Genomic DNA, 15,665 nt, shown 5'->3' on the forward strand with positions numbered 1-15,665 from the left:
CCCAAAATGAATACATACTGCAAGGCATGGCTGGCATACCCTGCTGTCTACCCTCAACTCCCCAGCCCCAAAATTAATACATACTCAACAGGCCCATTTTTTGCTTTTTAATCAAATTGTCCTTAATTGTCTCGCACTGATTAAATTTTAGTGCCATTTCCTCTAATGTATTATCCTGGTCAACTAAGCTACTTCCTGTTTCTTACTACTTAAGGTTTTATTCAACAACTGTTACAAAGCGCACAATGATTTTATGTAGAGTTATTTTCAAATGTGCATATTATTTACTCCCCTAGAAACATGGCCACAATTTTGATCGTTTGAACTCAATAGGGCTGAAGAAGTGGTTAGAATCTTTTCCTGAATGACATCATTACAGTGAAGCTCTAAGATGCGTAGAGAAAAATAAAGCAGTGCTCAGCTGTTAGTTTATTATTTTCTCAATAGCTCCTTCGAAGTGCAATAATGGGACGCATCTGTTGTGGAAGGCAAAACATGTTATCAAATGGTTCAGTTCAAGCACATGCTCATTCATCTGAGCATAGGAGGAAAGCTTTATTCAGCAATCCTTTTTTTTAAAATTATGTATTGACTGAGAGAACTGGATAGGTCCCTGAAGTCCTGAAAAAACAGAAACACAGAGGATAACAGTGCAAGCTAACACACACCTATAGAAGAATCCATACCATCCCAGTGTAGTGGGGAGGCACCTCCTTCCGGCTGGCTTGCTCACTCTCAACCAAGAGCTATGCAAACAGCTTTGCCTACAGGAGGAGTGGGCAGATGTGGGCTCCAAATAGTGCTGAAATCAGGAGCACTGTCAGCCTACAGGCAGGCAATTTTCAAACTAAGAGCATGGAAACAGACTCCAGTGCTGTGGGCTGTGTAACCACACTTGGGTGCTAAATTGCATAACTGTGCTCTGCGGAACCCAATTAAGGAAGGGCCTGCAATTGTGCTGGCAGCCATTTGGCTCTCCCTTCCCGCCTTGCCTGCTATTGCTTGATCTTCATTGAGAAATTTCTAGATGTTTGTTTTTGAGAAACATACAGGGATAGAAAAAAAAAATGAGGGATGGCCTAGGAGAAGGACAGGAGGGCTTTGATTTGAGAACTGGTTGTGGGGAGATTAAATTGCATTATTTATCTCTTAAAAATTACTGCCCTGTTTATTTTAAGGGACGTTTTGTGTTTCCCTTCTGCTTCATGCCATTTGAAGTTTGCCTGAAATAGTGAAAAGCTGGCATTATCATTGTAGTGACAATGAGCTCAGGCAATGGTCACCAGCATTTTTTCAATAAGTTTACTCTAGAATTGTGAGCGGCAGTAAGAGAGACCTGTGTTCCCTATGGATGTCGTGAGCAAAGCAGATGTCACACAGTGAGACTCTGCGGGGCAAAGCAGTAAGAGCTCTGGGCACTGGAGACTTACTCAAGCTTGCCAGCTGTTTTGACTCTTAATGTTACGGGAAGCACATCTTTCACATTAAAGATACATCTGAGTCTTCCATTTTTGTGCTGCTTGCTTCTTTTTCAAGGTTGGGCAGCAGGGGGACAGAGCAGCACCCTTGCTTTACACAGATGTCACATGTACCTGCGAACACTTGTGCACACACACATCTCCGCATACATGCTCTGGATTGTCAGTGATCTCCATGCTCAAACATTTTTCCAAACAGCTATTCATGACCAATATTGCCCATACACCAATGCAGAGTAAAACAAACAAACAAAACAAAAAAACCAAACAAGTCTAAATTTTCTCAGTCTTGCCTATTCAGATAAATGACACAGAACTACCATGATACTGGCTTCAATTGTAAGCCTTTCACTGTGAGGCTCTGTGTATCAAGTCGCAGCAGCCAGGAAAGATGACCCGCACAGACGAGCTGTTCTTAGCTTTCAACCTGAATCACATAATCGCTTTCCTGTCTACCTCCATGCCAGCAACTAAACTCAGAAGCACAGTCAGGGGACTCCGAGGCCCAGGGGACCCCACGGCATACCACGTAACCCCCAGCCTCACATAACTCTTCCTCCCTCCATCACCTGATTTCTTAACCTGTTTTACTTTTCATCCAGATGTGTCTGGTCAGTTTGTTTGGCTCCTATCTTAAATGCTCTTAGCCATAAAGTGGGAAATAAACATATGAAAAGAAATTAGAAGCAGCTAGAGAAAGGAGAAGGAACTAGAAATGTAAAGAAGGGCCTAGTGGAAAGATTAAGGAAGGATGAATCAGGGTGCCAAAAGCTAAGGGGGTTATGTTAACAAGCAGCTGTGTCTGGGAGGCTCAGAACCGGCATTTCTAGAGTCAGCCTTGCCTCCGCCAGCTCATCAACTGTACATCTTGGACCTTCTGCACCACCTGGAAAGGGAGGGGTACAGCACACAATGAGCTGGAACTGTAAAAAAAGTTCTTCTAACCTCTTAGCATCCAGAGAAACCAACTCTCAGAATAAACTCTAAATCATTTGTTTGAGGCAAACCCAGGAAGAAGGACACACCCCACCTTTAGCTGATTCTGTACTGTGGGGATGAACACCTTCTTTTCCAGGTCCTCTCCATCTGGTGAGCCTCAGGGTGCAAACACCTAGGCCACATGGCAAGGCTGTGGATCAGCCAATAAGCTCTGCCTGAGAGCCTTTTCTCATTTATCATCAGAATCTCTTCATACTATGGTTTGAATCTATCCCCACGTTGGAAGATTAATCCCTAGCTCAACTGTGCTGAGAGATGGGACCTCTAAGGATAATGAAGTTACAGAAGAGCTGCCCTCATTAAATAGCATGCTATTTGCAGAGAGTGGGTTCCTTACAGTGGGATGAATTAAGTTTGCTTCCTCTGATCCCATCCCTTGGTTATGTGACCTTCTACCCTCCTGCTCTATGCAAAAGAATCTGCTCATCTCATGCTGGCACCTTCTCTTGGACTTGTTGCCCTCTGAAAGCTCTGAAACATAAACTTTTATTTATGAATTACACAGCTTCAGACACTATAACAGGCCCCAAAAGATTGGGCCCTAAATCTAGCTGCCTTCTAGCTTATTGCTCCAAGTGTGTGGGGGGAGGTGTTCCTCCCTCGTCTACCCTAAACAGTGCCCTAAGCACCCTAGACCAGTGCTGTGCCCCAGGCTAGGCTTGAAGACCAGACCTAAGAAGGCAGTGAGCAGAGAGACATGCTCTCAGTACAACGAGCTGATATGGAGCATCTAATCACAGAACGGTGCCTGTGATGGAGCCACTGCATTCAGGGCATGCAGACCATCATGAAGAAAGGAAGAGGTCCTGGTTTTCTGAGAGTAAAGAAAACATTCATATCCATGCTGGTAGGTGTCAGCAAGATTAACAAGTTACAGAACATTATTTTTAAAAAGAAAAAAGTTTCTATGTCACACCCATTAGAATATCTACTTAAAAGTAAAATAAAAAATAGCAAGCACTGTGGAACCCATTTGTACCCCTGGGAATGTGAAGTGGTTTGGCCACCATGAACATTCTTCCAAAAACTAAAAATAGAACTAACATGCATCCCAGCAGGTCCACTTGTGGTACATGTGTGCTCTTGTTTGTGTGTGTATGTATGCAACTGTGTGCTCCTCTTTGTGCATGTGTGTGTACATGTGCATACTCTTGTGTGTGTGTGCTCTTGTGTATACTTATGTATATGTATTTATGTGTGTGTATGTGCTAATGGTATATGTGTGTGTTCATATGCTTGTATGTGTATGCTCTTGTATATTTGTTCTTGTGTGTGTGTGTGAGTATTATGCTCAGCCAGGCACAGTCTCCCCAGCTCGTCTGCCCATGTGTCACCTGACCTTAGAGTTCCATTTCTTTTACCCACAAAGCCAGAGTGGGGAGCCATCCTATTTTCCTGTTGTAATTATTCCAGCTGATGGAGCATACGGTATTTGCTCAGCCTCCAGAACAGGCCTGATCACACATGGGACAGCAGACCTCACCCCAGCCCTGAGATCCCAGCCCTAGGAGCAATGAAGCTGACACTGAAACCCTGCTCCTGATTCCAACGAATACAGATTTCTGCTCCTATTCAGTGCAATCTAGTAACACAGGGAAAAGAAGCCACCATGCCCTGGGGACCTCCTGGACTGCACAGGATGCCATGGTCCAGGGAGTGTTAACATAAGCCCAAGTCACTCTATCCATGGAGGTGTTCAGACACTGGTGCCAGGAAGAGCCCATTACATCAGCTCGTCATCACCTCGTTATTTCCAAGAACTCATCATAATTTTGCAAAGCTTGTTGTTTTAATGACTTTTTAATTATCTCCCCCCTTTCCTCCTCCTTAATTGCTCACTTGTCAGTTTAAAGAATTCCTCTAAAAAAATGCCTCTTTGGATGATGACACCCACTTCAGTTAAAATTCCATTAAGCACCTCACCCAGCAAGCTTATTCAAATGATCGGAGGGAGACAGAATAGCACGTAGAAGCTTTGAGCAAGCAGAAAAGCAAGAGTCTAGGCCTCCATCTGGGTGACCCTCCACCCTTGATGTCCGGGCACTGTGTGACTTACTGATTTTTATATTCTCATCGGCAAGTAAGCCAGGTATACACAAGGAGGAAGCTCCTTGCTAAGGCAGCTGTGAACCTTGTTCGTTTCACAATAAACAGTAAGAGGTCACTCTTGCAGCCTCCCAGCCCACAGCCCTGAGGAAGACTGGGCAGCATGCCAGGTGCTTTTCCTGTTGCTGTGACCACACCCTGTCCAACGCAGCCCTAGGAGTGGAGAGTTTATTTCAGCTCACAGTTCTAGGGCACAAGCCCTGGTGGCAGGGCAGTTGTGACAGCACGAACCTGTGTCCACAGCCAAGAGGCAGAGAGATAAATCTGGTGTTCAGCTTGTTTGCTCCTTCCTATTCAGTCTCAGCCCCAGTCTCTGGGGTTGTGCCACTCACAGTTAGTGTGGTATTCCCGTCTCATTTAACCCAGTCTATATGCTGCTCAGAGGCATCTCCAGAGATGATCTTAGACCTCAACAACCCGGCAGTCAACGTTATCAGCTATTATACCAGAGGACACTCAATTAGTTTCCTTCACTTAATAAACATTTAGTTTCTGCCAAGCACTGCGCAAAGCATGAAAGATACTGAGGAGGACGAGATGGACGAGGTCACTGCTCTCATAGAGTATGCACATGTGAAGACTTTACAAACGTCCTGTGTTGGTATAATGTTCTTGTGGAATGTATACAATTTACCCTTGTTTATTCAAATGCTGATTTCTCTACCCCACTGTCTGTTTTCAATCTGGACATTTCATTGGGATGTTTATTTTATTCTAAGCACCACCTGTCTCAAGTTTGTGTAAACACGCCACCATTTGTTCTCTATATTGTCAATAAAACAACCAGCCAATGCTGAGCAATGGAGAGAATAGGGTGGAACATCTGGAGGGGAGGAGACAGAAGGGAGTGGGAAGGGAATCGAGAGAGAGAGAGAGACAGAGAGAGAGAGAGAGAGCGAGAGAGAGAGAGAGAGAGAGAGCTGGGAGGAGAGGACAGCAGGAGAGATGAACCAACTGGACCTAAGCTGTATCTAAAAAGCAACTATAATATGGGGAATCTGAATGGGAGGAGGCTGTGCAGGCTTGAATGTTTAGGATGGAGTAATTATTGTCCAGCATCATGCTCTTGTTTAATTAAAAAACCAAGTCTCTGTGTGGTGATTTGGGTATACAGCTGGTTTAGGAATAACCGCTGCTTAACTAAAAGATAAATTAATAATAAATATTAATAACCAACAACAGTCCTGTCATAGGAACGACCAAGAAGTTTTAAAGACTCAAAGAGGAACTCATTGTAATAGCAGCTAGGAAGATGAGGGAGTGGGAAGGGCGTGAGTTGGAGAGGGTATCAGCAACAAGTCTTGTAGAATCTGCAGATCTCGGAAGAAGAAACATGCTTCTGTATAATCAACAGAAAGCATTACAGAAGGTAAGGTGGAAGCCATATGATATGATAGAATCCATATTCTAAAAACCATTTTGGAGCCACACATGGTGAGCTCGTATCTACAAACCAGCTCTAGAAGGTTTGAGATAGAGTCATTACTATGAATTTGAGAAGAACAGCCTGATCTACAAAGAAAAACTCTACTTCAAAGCCAACAGAATTTGACTGCATTATAGAAAATCAACACTCTTTCTTCTGATTTCATTTCCCTCACTATATTTTTAATACGACCTGAAGCAGGCCCTCCCCCATGACCAAGCTCTTTAACCATCTCAGTGCTTGCCAGGTTAGATCATCCTGGGGAAAACAAGGTAAGAAGGAGAGATGCTTCATGCAACCAATGAAAATGGGGGAATAGTGAAGTGCTTGGACAAGGGTGCCCTAGGCTTATCTTTTATGCAAAGTATCATGACAGACTTGTTAACAAGTCAGCCTTTACCAAAATCTAAGAGCTTCCCAGCAATATGATCTCCATGTACCAGTCCTCTGTTGATGACTGACTGCAACATCCTTGATCACGGAGAATGGGGAAAACTAATAGCTCCCTGTTAGTGCTCCAGGACAAGAGTCTAAAAGTATGTTCTTTACTCAACTGCATTGCATCCATGCAGAAGTAAGAAAACTGCCAAGAGGGGGCAAAGAGCTGAGATTCCAGAAGGAATGATGGGAAATCAGGCAGCTGCACGTGTGGGGTGTGGTCATATCACTGTGTTGGGGAACACACTTTGAATTCTTCTTTTGGGCCTGCTGCACTTTTCCCCACGGGGTCCATCTGCATTCTCTCCTACAGCCCCTGGACTCCGCTCTGAAGCAATGAGGCCCCTTGCTAAGACCAGTGGTACTTTACCAGGGTGAGGTGGCGGGGATGCGGCAGGACTGTGGGTGGCGGTGGGACTGCTGGAAGACGAGGATGTGGTGAGGTCCAAGGCTCCGATCCTTGCGTTCAAGGACGAGGTCAAGGACAGCTTTCTGGCCCTCACTGGGGAGGATGTTCTGGACATGGCCAGGGGAGGTGGGGAAGAGAACTTTCGACACAGACGTGGAGATTTTCCATCCACCAAATGTTCTCTATTGTTCTGGCTCGTGGCGAAAAATAACTCTAACGATCTAAAAAGAAGAGCAAATGCTGTGGATAGATTGTAGTGAAGGAGGACATGTTTTAGATATCACACAAGAACACTCTCTGCTTGTCTACATCGAAGGCCTTGATACCATTCCACTGCCCTGCTGATGTTCCTTACTCTACAAGCTACAGGTGCACGTGTTCTTTCCAGGGAGAGCACAGACACTGCCCGGCACCTGATTCCCTGCCCGCTAAGGTGTGAGCTCTTTAAAGTCAAGAGCACTCCATCTTTGGAGTCCTGCTAGTTGTGCCAGATTCAGGTCTGTTCCATAGTTGCTGCGTCAACAACACATCCCTCTCCTCACATGCTCCGGGGCACGTCAACACTAAGAGCACAGCTGCCAAAGATACAAATAGTCATAACAGTAATTAGTAATGATGGTGTAATGGGAAAATAAATGAGCCAGCTTCCTAATAGAGTAATCACAGGTCACCATCACATCAGCCATCTCCATGTCTTCCCAGGGACCTTTAACTTTACAGCTCCACTGATGGAGTAAGGTCAAAGGTGAGCCGATAGCTTAGGGCTGCGAGTACTGACATCAGCAAAGCTGGTATACCTGACAGGAATGGAGGTGAAAGGCCTCTTGTAGATGTCGGTGAGCTTCGCCAGCACCACGGTGGCTGTGGTGAAAATGCGATAGGTGTGCAGGAAGGTGTTGAGGAAGTCGATGCTCAGAAACCTTAAGTCTGTCAACCGCTCCAAGAGGCGCTCCACGCTGGCGTAGCGGATCTGGGGCACTTTGCAGGAATTGAGCGTTTTACTGAAACAGATGTCAGTGTCGTCTTTATGAAGACGGGCATCAGACCTACATGCAAAGCAGGAACACGTGAGCAAAGCTGGCAAAACTCCCGCCTCAGCCACTGAGGCCTGCAGCGTTTGTAAACTACACTCTGGGAGGCTTCTAGTGTCCTCCGCAGATGACAGTGCGTTCAGGTGCCACAACATGCCACAGATGTGTTTGAGAATGTTAAGTGCCACCGTGACGGTCTAATTTAGGGAGGCTAGAACAAATTATGGGGGTTGTAATGACACCTGATTTTACAGTGTGGATTCTTTCTTGCTCTAATTCAATAGCGTTTTATTAGAAAGATGATACCAGTCCTTTTTAGTAGAAGGAAGAAAGATTTCTCATATACTTAAAGCAGAATGTCAGAAATGTGCTTAAAACATAGTGATGACAAGCCCCAGTGCACGGAGGAGGGAAAGATGGCTATTCCTCCTGTGTAAGATGTTAGGACACATTGTGTGTAAATATGTGAGACCAGCACACAGGCCATCATTTACTATTTTACCTTCTGAAGCCAGAGCATTCAGTAATTACACTGCTTTTTATATTCTAACGTGCTGCTATCTATTTTTAACTTATTATGCCCTTCCAGGATTTTCCTACATTTAACTTCTCAATCTTTTCCTTTAACTTTTTTCCTTTTATTTTACTTTCTTTTTGTTTTTCTTTCTATTTATTTGTTTTTTATGTTTTTGTTTGTTTTTTTTATGCAGGGAGATACATGTGGAGATCAGGGGAGAGCTTGCCGTGTGGGTTCCATGTGGGGGCAAACGCAGGTGGCTGAGCTGCCGCCTCCTTTCTGCACTCTGCCGTCCTGACTGGCCCTCTCATCCTTTTCCTAACTTTCTGCGTTGAGTGCGTAATTGATTTATTTTATTCTTTCTGGTTTTTAATATGCTTAATTTTTATACAATTTAACTTATAATTTGCCATGCTAGATTTGCATTCTGTTTTCAATATTCTGCAGCATAGGAAATGAACCCTTTAAAAAATTACTTCTGGGTAACAGTCCTGTGGGCAGTATGTAATACTGATGCCGTGTGAAATGCTCTCCTCTCTCACTCTGTAAATACTTCCATCTGCTGCCCCTGACTTCAGCAAGGGCTGCTCACTGGCCCCTTCACTGGCAGAACCACTGACACCGCCTTTTGCCTTCGCTTCTTGACCACCTCTGCCCCTCTTCAAGGCAGCATCAGAACAGAGAACTCAGGATGTATGCAGGGGCTTGCTTTTTTTTTTTTTTTTTAGAGCCAATTTCTTGCTAAGAATCAGCTGACCTTGTTATGAGGGTTCCCGCTTAGGCCTTTTAATGCTTTAAAGAATTTTAAATTATATATTTATTTTCTCTGGGATAAGCAGGAATCAATAGCTTTCCGAGCTTGCTCTAGCACAGAGTATATGTAGGGCAGGCAGAGGTGCTTCAGCTGCAGCATGAAAGAGCATTTTAAATGGCCAGCCTACCTGTCTCTGCACGGGACCTTGCCAGGGTAGCCTGCTGACTTTATTCACATTATTGATTTTGGAAATATATTAGTGGTGCTTTGGAGGTTAAAAAAAAAAAAAAAAAAAAAAAAACAGAACTGCTCTTCACCCATTTACTGCATGATCCTTTACTATGAGTAGCTTTCTGGCTCTCGAGTTCTCATTTATCAAAAGACCCAGGTAACTTTTATGAATTAATCAGTCTATTCCTGAAATGGTTGAATAAAATAGTCATTTTTTTCTCACTTTTTCCATCAAACTCTCCATTTTCTAAGAAAGTCAAGGTCAAATATTATTGAAAAGAAAAAAGCCTAAGTCTATATACCATGTAAGGGAATATTTTCATGTAATAGCTACCACTGTTTGCATTCTAAGTAGTTTTGAGCTTTTGCATCTTTCTATAATTAGTTTCTTCAAAACAGTAGGAGGAAAAAAATGTGTTGCAGCCAGCATGAGATTAAGTTAAACTAATTACACCACTGTCCTTCAAATTTGTGATTATATTTTCATTTTAAGAAAGAAATTAAATATTATGAAGTTACTTAATTTTCTTTTATTACACTGACTAGGCTCTTCCATGATTTCCTCAGAGACTCTCAAGAAAGCTGCAGTGTGTTACTTAAGCCTCTGACAGCAATAGCAGCTCCTTTTTGGTAAACACATAAAAAGCAATCTTGAGAGATCAAAGCCAAATCACCCATTATAATTGATGAGCTCCAAAAGGAAGTGAGTGCTTAGGCACTGATGTCATGCCAGTAACAAGATGCGGTTATGTTAGGATATTTTCCTTTTAACTCTGAGAATGTTCTTGTAACCATGGAGACAGATGCACAGGAAAGCAGAAATGCAGGCCTTAAGGTATGCTTTCCTCTGATTGAAGAGAATCAGTGAGGCTGGACAAATGGAGAATTAATTTGTAAACCTTCTCTCTGTCTTAGGACTACACCAAGTATGCCGTAGAGACTCTGGCAGGTCAGCAGGTCTCTCTCACTTCTGTGAATTCAAAGGCAAAAAAGTTTGCTGTGTGAACGCAGTTATGCAAATGAGAATGGACAGGCACACTGTCATGGTAGGGGACAGTAAATACGTATGGCACCGGCCACGAGGGTCAGGCACACAACTGAAGTTTCTATTAACTTTGGAGGTCAACAAAACATGCACAGAGTGAGAGAAACCACAAGTACAGAGTAAGTTACTGTGGTTTCTATGGGCTTTGAACTTACCTACAATGTCTGACTCGCCTTTATGATTCTAAAGCAACATGAACTTTTAAATATATACTCTGTGTGAAATCAGAATTCTCTCATAAAAATAATAACAAAATCCTACTCAAAAAAACAAAGCATATTCTAAACCTGACTTAATATTCCATACTTGTTCTGAATATTCAGGTATCTTAATTAATTCATGAAGAAATTTCTAAGTTAAAGGCCTTGGAAATTAAATGCAAAAACAGCCTTTCCAAAATATTTTAAAATTGACTAAAATTTGAGATGCTATTTTAAAATTTTATTTTATTTTACTATTTCTAGCATTGCAACCTCTGCCTTCGTGGGATGTTCCTGCACACGGGGACAATGCTAACCGACTCGGAAGCATGAGAGCATCCATCTATAGGTAATGCTGTAGTTCGTCTCAGCATGCAGCTCAGACCTGAAAATCTCCATACAGGAAAGCATGAAAGTGATGCTCTTGTTTTCAAAGAACTTAAATACATCTCTAGCCAAGTTGTTTTTAAAGAAGACATTCTACTCCTAAAATGTGGAATACAAGGGATTTGAGAGACGGCTCAGTGGTTAAGAGCACCGTGGACCTGGGCTAGTTTCTAGCATCCACATGGTGGCTCACAGCTGTCTGTAACTCCAGCCCCAGGAAAGCTGATGCCCTCTTCTGTCCTCCAAGCGCAGGTGATGCACAGACATGCAGACAGACAGCCATACACATGCAATAAAAACAACGTGGAACCCAAATAACCACACATAAAATGAGAACAAAGAACAATTTCTTTCCCAGTTTCTGAAGTTGAAGATGAAACAATAAACAGGCTCAAGACTGCTGACACAAAGAACTCTGGCATGCACAGTTGAGAGCTGTTGGCATGACTTCCCATTTTAAACTGCGGCCTCCTAGTGACACACTGAGGCGATAGGACTTGATTTGGTGATGAGTGGACGGGAAAATAGCCTGAGCCAATGGCCTTTGAGCAGTGCGAGACACATGCAGAGAGTAGTAGCACCACATTCATGCCTGCTGATGGCCGTCGGGTGTGCTCATTGTCTGACCCTGGCACTACAGCCAAACCTGAATGAGGGGATTCATACTCACTGGGATGATGCCACATAAGTCAGCCACACCTTCATCCACCCCCCGACCTTGAGCAGGTTTTAATATTGATCTTGAACATCTTGACAGGATTTTTGTCCTGGGCAAGGGTATATGTTAATAGTATGAAAACAAATCTCAATGCTATCTGCCAATGTGCTGTGAATCTGAAAAAGCATTTTGATATCAGTTATGGTTAGTTATAATGACTTAACATGAATCACTTCATGACTGACAAGAGGTACATTCTCCAGAAGAGGCAGAATACTACTGGCAATATTCTTTTCAAGGTTTCTCATTCCCTGCTGATCTGATCTCAATTTAAATGGAAGGAAGAGGATTTCTGCACTTACTTAATCATATGTGGCACAGTCACTTTGGAATTCTCTTCAAACACTATAGTCATTAAACCATTACATCGTATATTGTCCACGCACTGTGAAATTAAAAAAAAATAGGGAATTAAAACCCACATGAAAACTCAGAAAAGTCAGATTCCAAAAATCAATTCACATCCTCGTCTGTTCATGTTTTACACATCTACAGAGAGAGAGAGAGAGAGAGAGAGAGAGAGAGAGAGAGAAAGATAAATGTTACACATTGATAAGCTCATTTAATGTTATTCATATAATCAAACTGTATTGGCCAAATGCATGACAAAGTACCGATAGATATAAGGGCTATATTTTCCCTGAGTGTGTTTCTTATTAATTTTTTTTAATGGGACTGGGGAATTGAACTCAGGACCTTGCACATAACAGTCAAGCACTCTTCCCTCAGCTCTTCAGTACCAGTTTCTTAGAATTCTGACCACAAGATCACTCTGTCACAATTCTGTGTCAGTCCAAAAACTAACTGGGAGGCTTGTACCTTCTTTCCCAGCTACAGTCATTTTCTGCCACCAAGGGCGATATGGAATAGCCAGATTGCAAATGGCATTCTGGATGGAAATCTCTTGCTAGCAAGCTCTGTGCCCACGTCTCAGGTGCCTTTTTGCCAATAGAGTCTCACATTTTACTAGTTTGTCTAGCAGTTTCTGTTGGCACCACATCGGGTTGGTGAGGGGGCAGAGTGTAATTTCTTGTGTTTCTGGCAGTCTGTAACCACTTTCTCTGTTTTCTAAGTGAACTGAGGAACTTTGGTGAGTTCCCCATTTTATGTGTGTGTATATGCCTTATTGACTTAAAATCTTCTGCTGCTGCAATTACCTTGGGTTAAAGAATAATTCATTCTGAGTTATAAATATTCCTTTTGGAGAACATAAATACAAACAAGATGTACACAAATTTTAAAATCAGAACTTGCTTCTAGCCACAATGATACCACATGGAGCTCATGACTAATTAAATGGTACAGAGAATATCATTATATCATGACCTCACATAGAGCTTGATTTCAAGGCCTAACCTGAGTCCCAATGCTAAATGAAAGAGTGACAATGTGTAGAAGATATAATTAAATTACTAATTGTTTGGTCAGCTTGGTCTGTAAGCCATTTTTATGTTTGTTTGTTTTTCAAAAGTTGTTTTCCTCAAATCTTATATCATTATTTAAGCTAGCAGGAAGGAAGGATCCAAGCCTAAGAAAATGAAGTTTTCTTTTCTGCATTTCCTTAAACTATAATCTTGGGAAACAATTTTGTGTTACGTTTCCTCACACACACAAATGCATAGTTCGCTATCAGTTTGCTTAGATGTGAATTTAGGCTCCACCCACCCTCTGCAAGGTTGATGCTAAAGATGCAGGACACAAGTCACGGCTGGCCAGATCACATCAGAGGAAAAGGTAGAAAACAGTGAGATAAAGCTCAGAACGAAACCATCACACACACTTCCTGTCTAAACATTTGCTGTCAGTAACTCTCAAAATGCAACGCCGTGGGGGGCTGACGCAGGGACACACATACAGGAAGACCCAGAAGTCACTTGCCAGAATTCTAGTGATCCCGAGTCCAAGGTCAGAAAGAAAAAATATTTCCTAGGTTCTCCTAAAGCAAATACGATATAATACTTATTTTAGAAGCACAACATCCCCATCTTGGACTCAGAAGAATTTGGTCCAGAGGTGGGTTCCATCTGCTGAGCTGATTCCCAGAACAGGCCTTATAACTCTCTGAAAAAGTGAGAGTCACCCCTATTCATGGTTGGAATAAATGCTGCTACACCTAGTTCACATAAATCATATGTCACCAGAAGGAGAAACTTCCTACCCCCAAGTCCTGAAACAGCAGTGTTGTATATGGCCAGTTCTGGAGTGTTCCCAACCAGTGAGCCAAGCTGCCGTAGGCTGGTAACCTCTTGGACATAAAACATGATGACAGGGCCTTTATAGGGGAGTTCTCAGGGCCTGGTGCCAAGGTATGTTGGAAACTCCACTGCACAGTTTAGAATAAAGATGAGCAAGAGAAGGAGGCAGCTGGAGTCAGGCGATGAGGAAGAGAATTTTGAATCTGGACCTTTATCCTGAAGTCAGATGGGGAGCCGCTGAGCCTTTCTAAGCTTCCTTTATGTCGGGTGAATTAACCTGGGCTCATGGAGACACTCTTAGTGAAGAGGAAGACGAAACTGAGACCCATTAGAACAATCATTAGGTGTCATTAGAACAATATTCTGAGTTGATAAATGAAATGACCTATGCTTACCAGGAGACAAATTGTGGAAATGAAAAGGAAAGTGAAATATTATGAAGAAAAATTTAAGAAAACATTATAGCACAAAAACCAAAAAAAGTCAATGGTAAAAATTCATTACTGTAAGATAACTAAGATAAGGTAAGATTAAAATAATCTTACCTTACTGTAAGATAATTTAATTTTTTTTCTGATAGCAATAATGATGGCAATGGTGATATATAGGCAATGCCCTTTGATTAAAACAGGTTTAACTCAAACCAGTCTATCTTTTGAATTGTTAAGAACACCAAGTAGCTGCATTCAGCATAAATCCTGGGGTCTTTACAAAATGAGTGCTTCACAACTACACATATTAAATACTTATAAGATGGAAAGTAGACTAAGTAAAACACTCTGGTAAAAGCAGCTCTCTGGAGAATCGTTGATTCTGGCTCACGATGAAAAAGTCAAGACAGCAAGACCTTGAAGACTGACATGGTCCTACATCTGCTCTCTAAGGGAAGACAATGGATGGCTGTGAGTCAGGGCTCAGCTCACTTCCTTACTTCCTCCACTGCTTACAGTCCAAGATCCTCTGCCCAGGGAACTGTCCTGCTCAGATGAAAATGGGTCTTCCTTCCTTCATTCATTAAGATAATCTTCACAGGCATGAGCAGAGCCCCATTTCCCAAGTGATTCTAATTTCTGTCAAGTTGACCATTAGCACTGGCCATCACAGTACATGGTTTCAAATTCACTTTCTCAATAGAAAACAAGAGCAAGGGTTTAACATTTATTATCTTATCAAGCTGTATGTTGGGGCATGGGTAATCAAGAAAGGGTTTTATAGCAAGAGGTTGCAAATAGCCAGGGAGAGGAAGGAGAGATATTTCCTTTCCTCCAAAGACCTTTGCAGCTACTCTTACAACTTCCTTCCTCTTCAGTGTTTCTGACATACAATGAGTAGTCAACACAGAAGGTGGGAGAGTAGAAAGATGGAGTTGGTGTAAAAATGAGAAATGTTCCCCTATTTTCTTTTACTTTTATAAGTAAATGGCATAATGACATAAGCAACAACTCTCACGGTGATTGTACAAGCAAGAACAGAGGCGAAGCAACCATCACACCCACACAGCCTAGAGTCCCCACAGTCCCAGAGAGGCAAACATCTCAGTCAAATGGAACCCAGCCAAAAAGGAACAGGCAAAAGAGGTGGTTCAAGTCACACACCTGAGTCACAAAGAATCATCTACACCTCCTCCAAGACAGGAGTCACAAGACAGGAGTCACAGGAGACTTAATTCCATTTAGTTAGTTAGTTAGTTAGTTAGTTAGTTAGTTAGTTAGTTAGTTAGTTAGTTAGTTA

General features: G+C 42.5%; 1 protein-coding gene across 3 annotated transcripts in view; it reads right to left on the reverse strand.

The window, feature by feature from the left end:
- Rasgrf2 (Ras protein specific guanine nucleotide releasing factor 2) overlaps positions 1 to 15,665 on the reverse strand; it is a 218,931-nt gene that overhangs the window by 81,988 nt on the left and 121,278 nt on the right. For all 3 annotated transcript variants that reach the window (XM_055625520.1, XM_055625519.1, XM_055625521.1), the window contains 3 exons: positions 12,042 to 12,124; positions 7,654 to 7,902; positions 6,818 to 7,077 (listed from right to left, as the gene is read on the reverse strand). In XM_055625520.1, coding sequence (XP_055481495.1) covers positions 6,818 to 7,077; positions 7,654 to 7,902; positions 12,042 to 12,124 — 592 coding nt within the window. The remainder of the gene's footprint in view (positions 1 to 6,817; positions 7,078 to 7,653; positions 7,903 to 12,041; positions 12,125 to 15,665) is intronic.

This window comes from Psammomys obesus, unplaced genomic scaffold (assembly GCF_907164565.1).
Source record: "Psammomys obesus unplaced genomic scaffold, mPsaObe1.curated_primary_1811, whole genome shotgun sequence".
Lineage (NCBI taxonomy): Eukaryota > Metazoa > Chordata > Mammalia > Rodentia > Muridae > Psammomys > Psammomys obesus.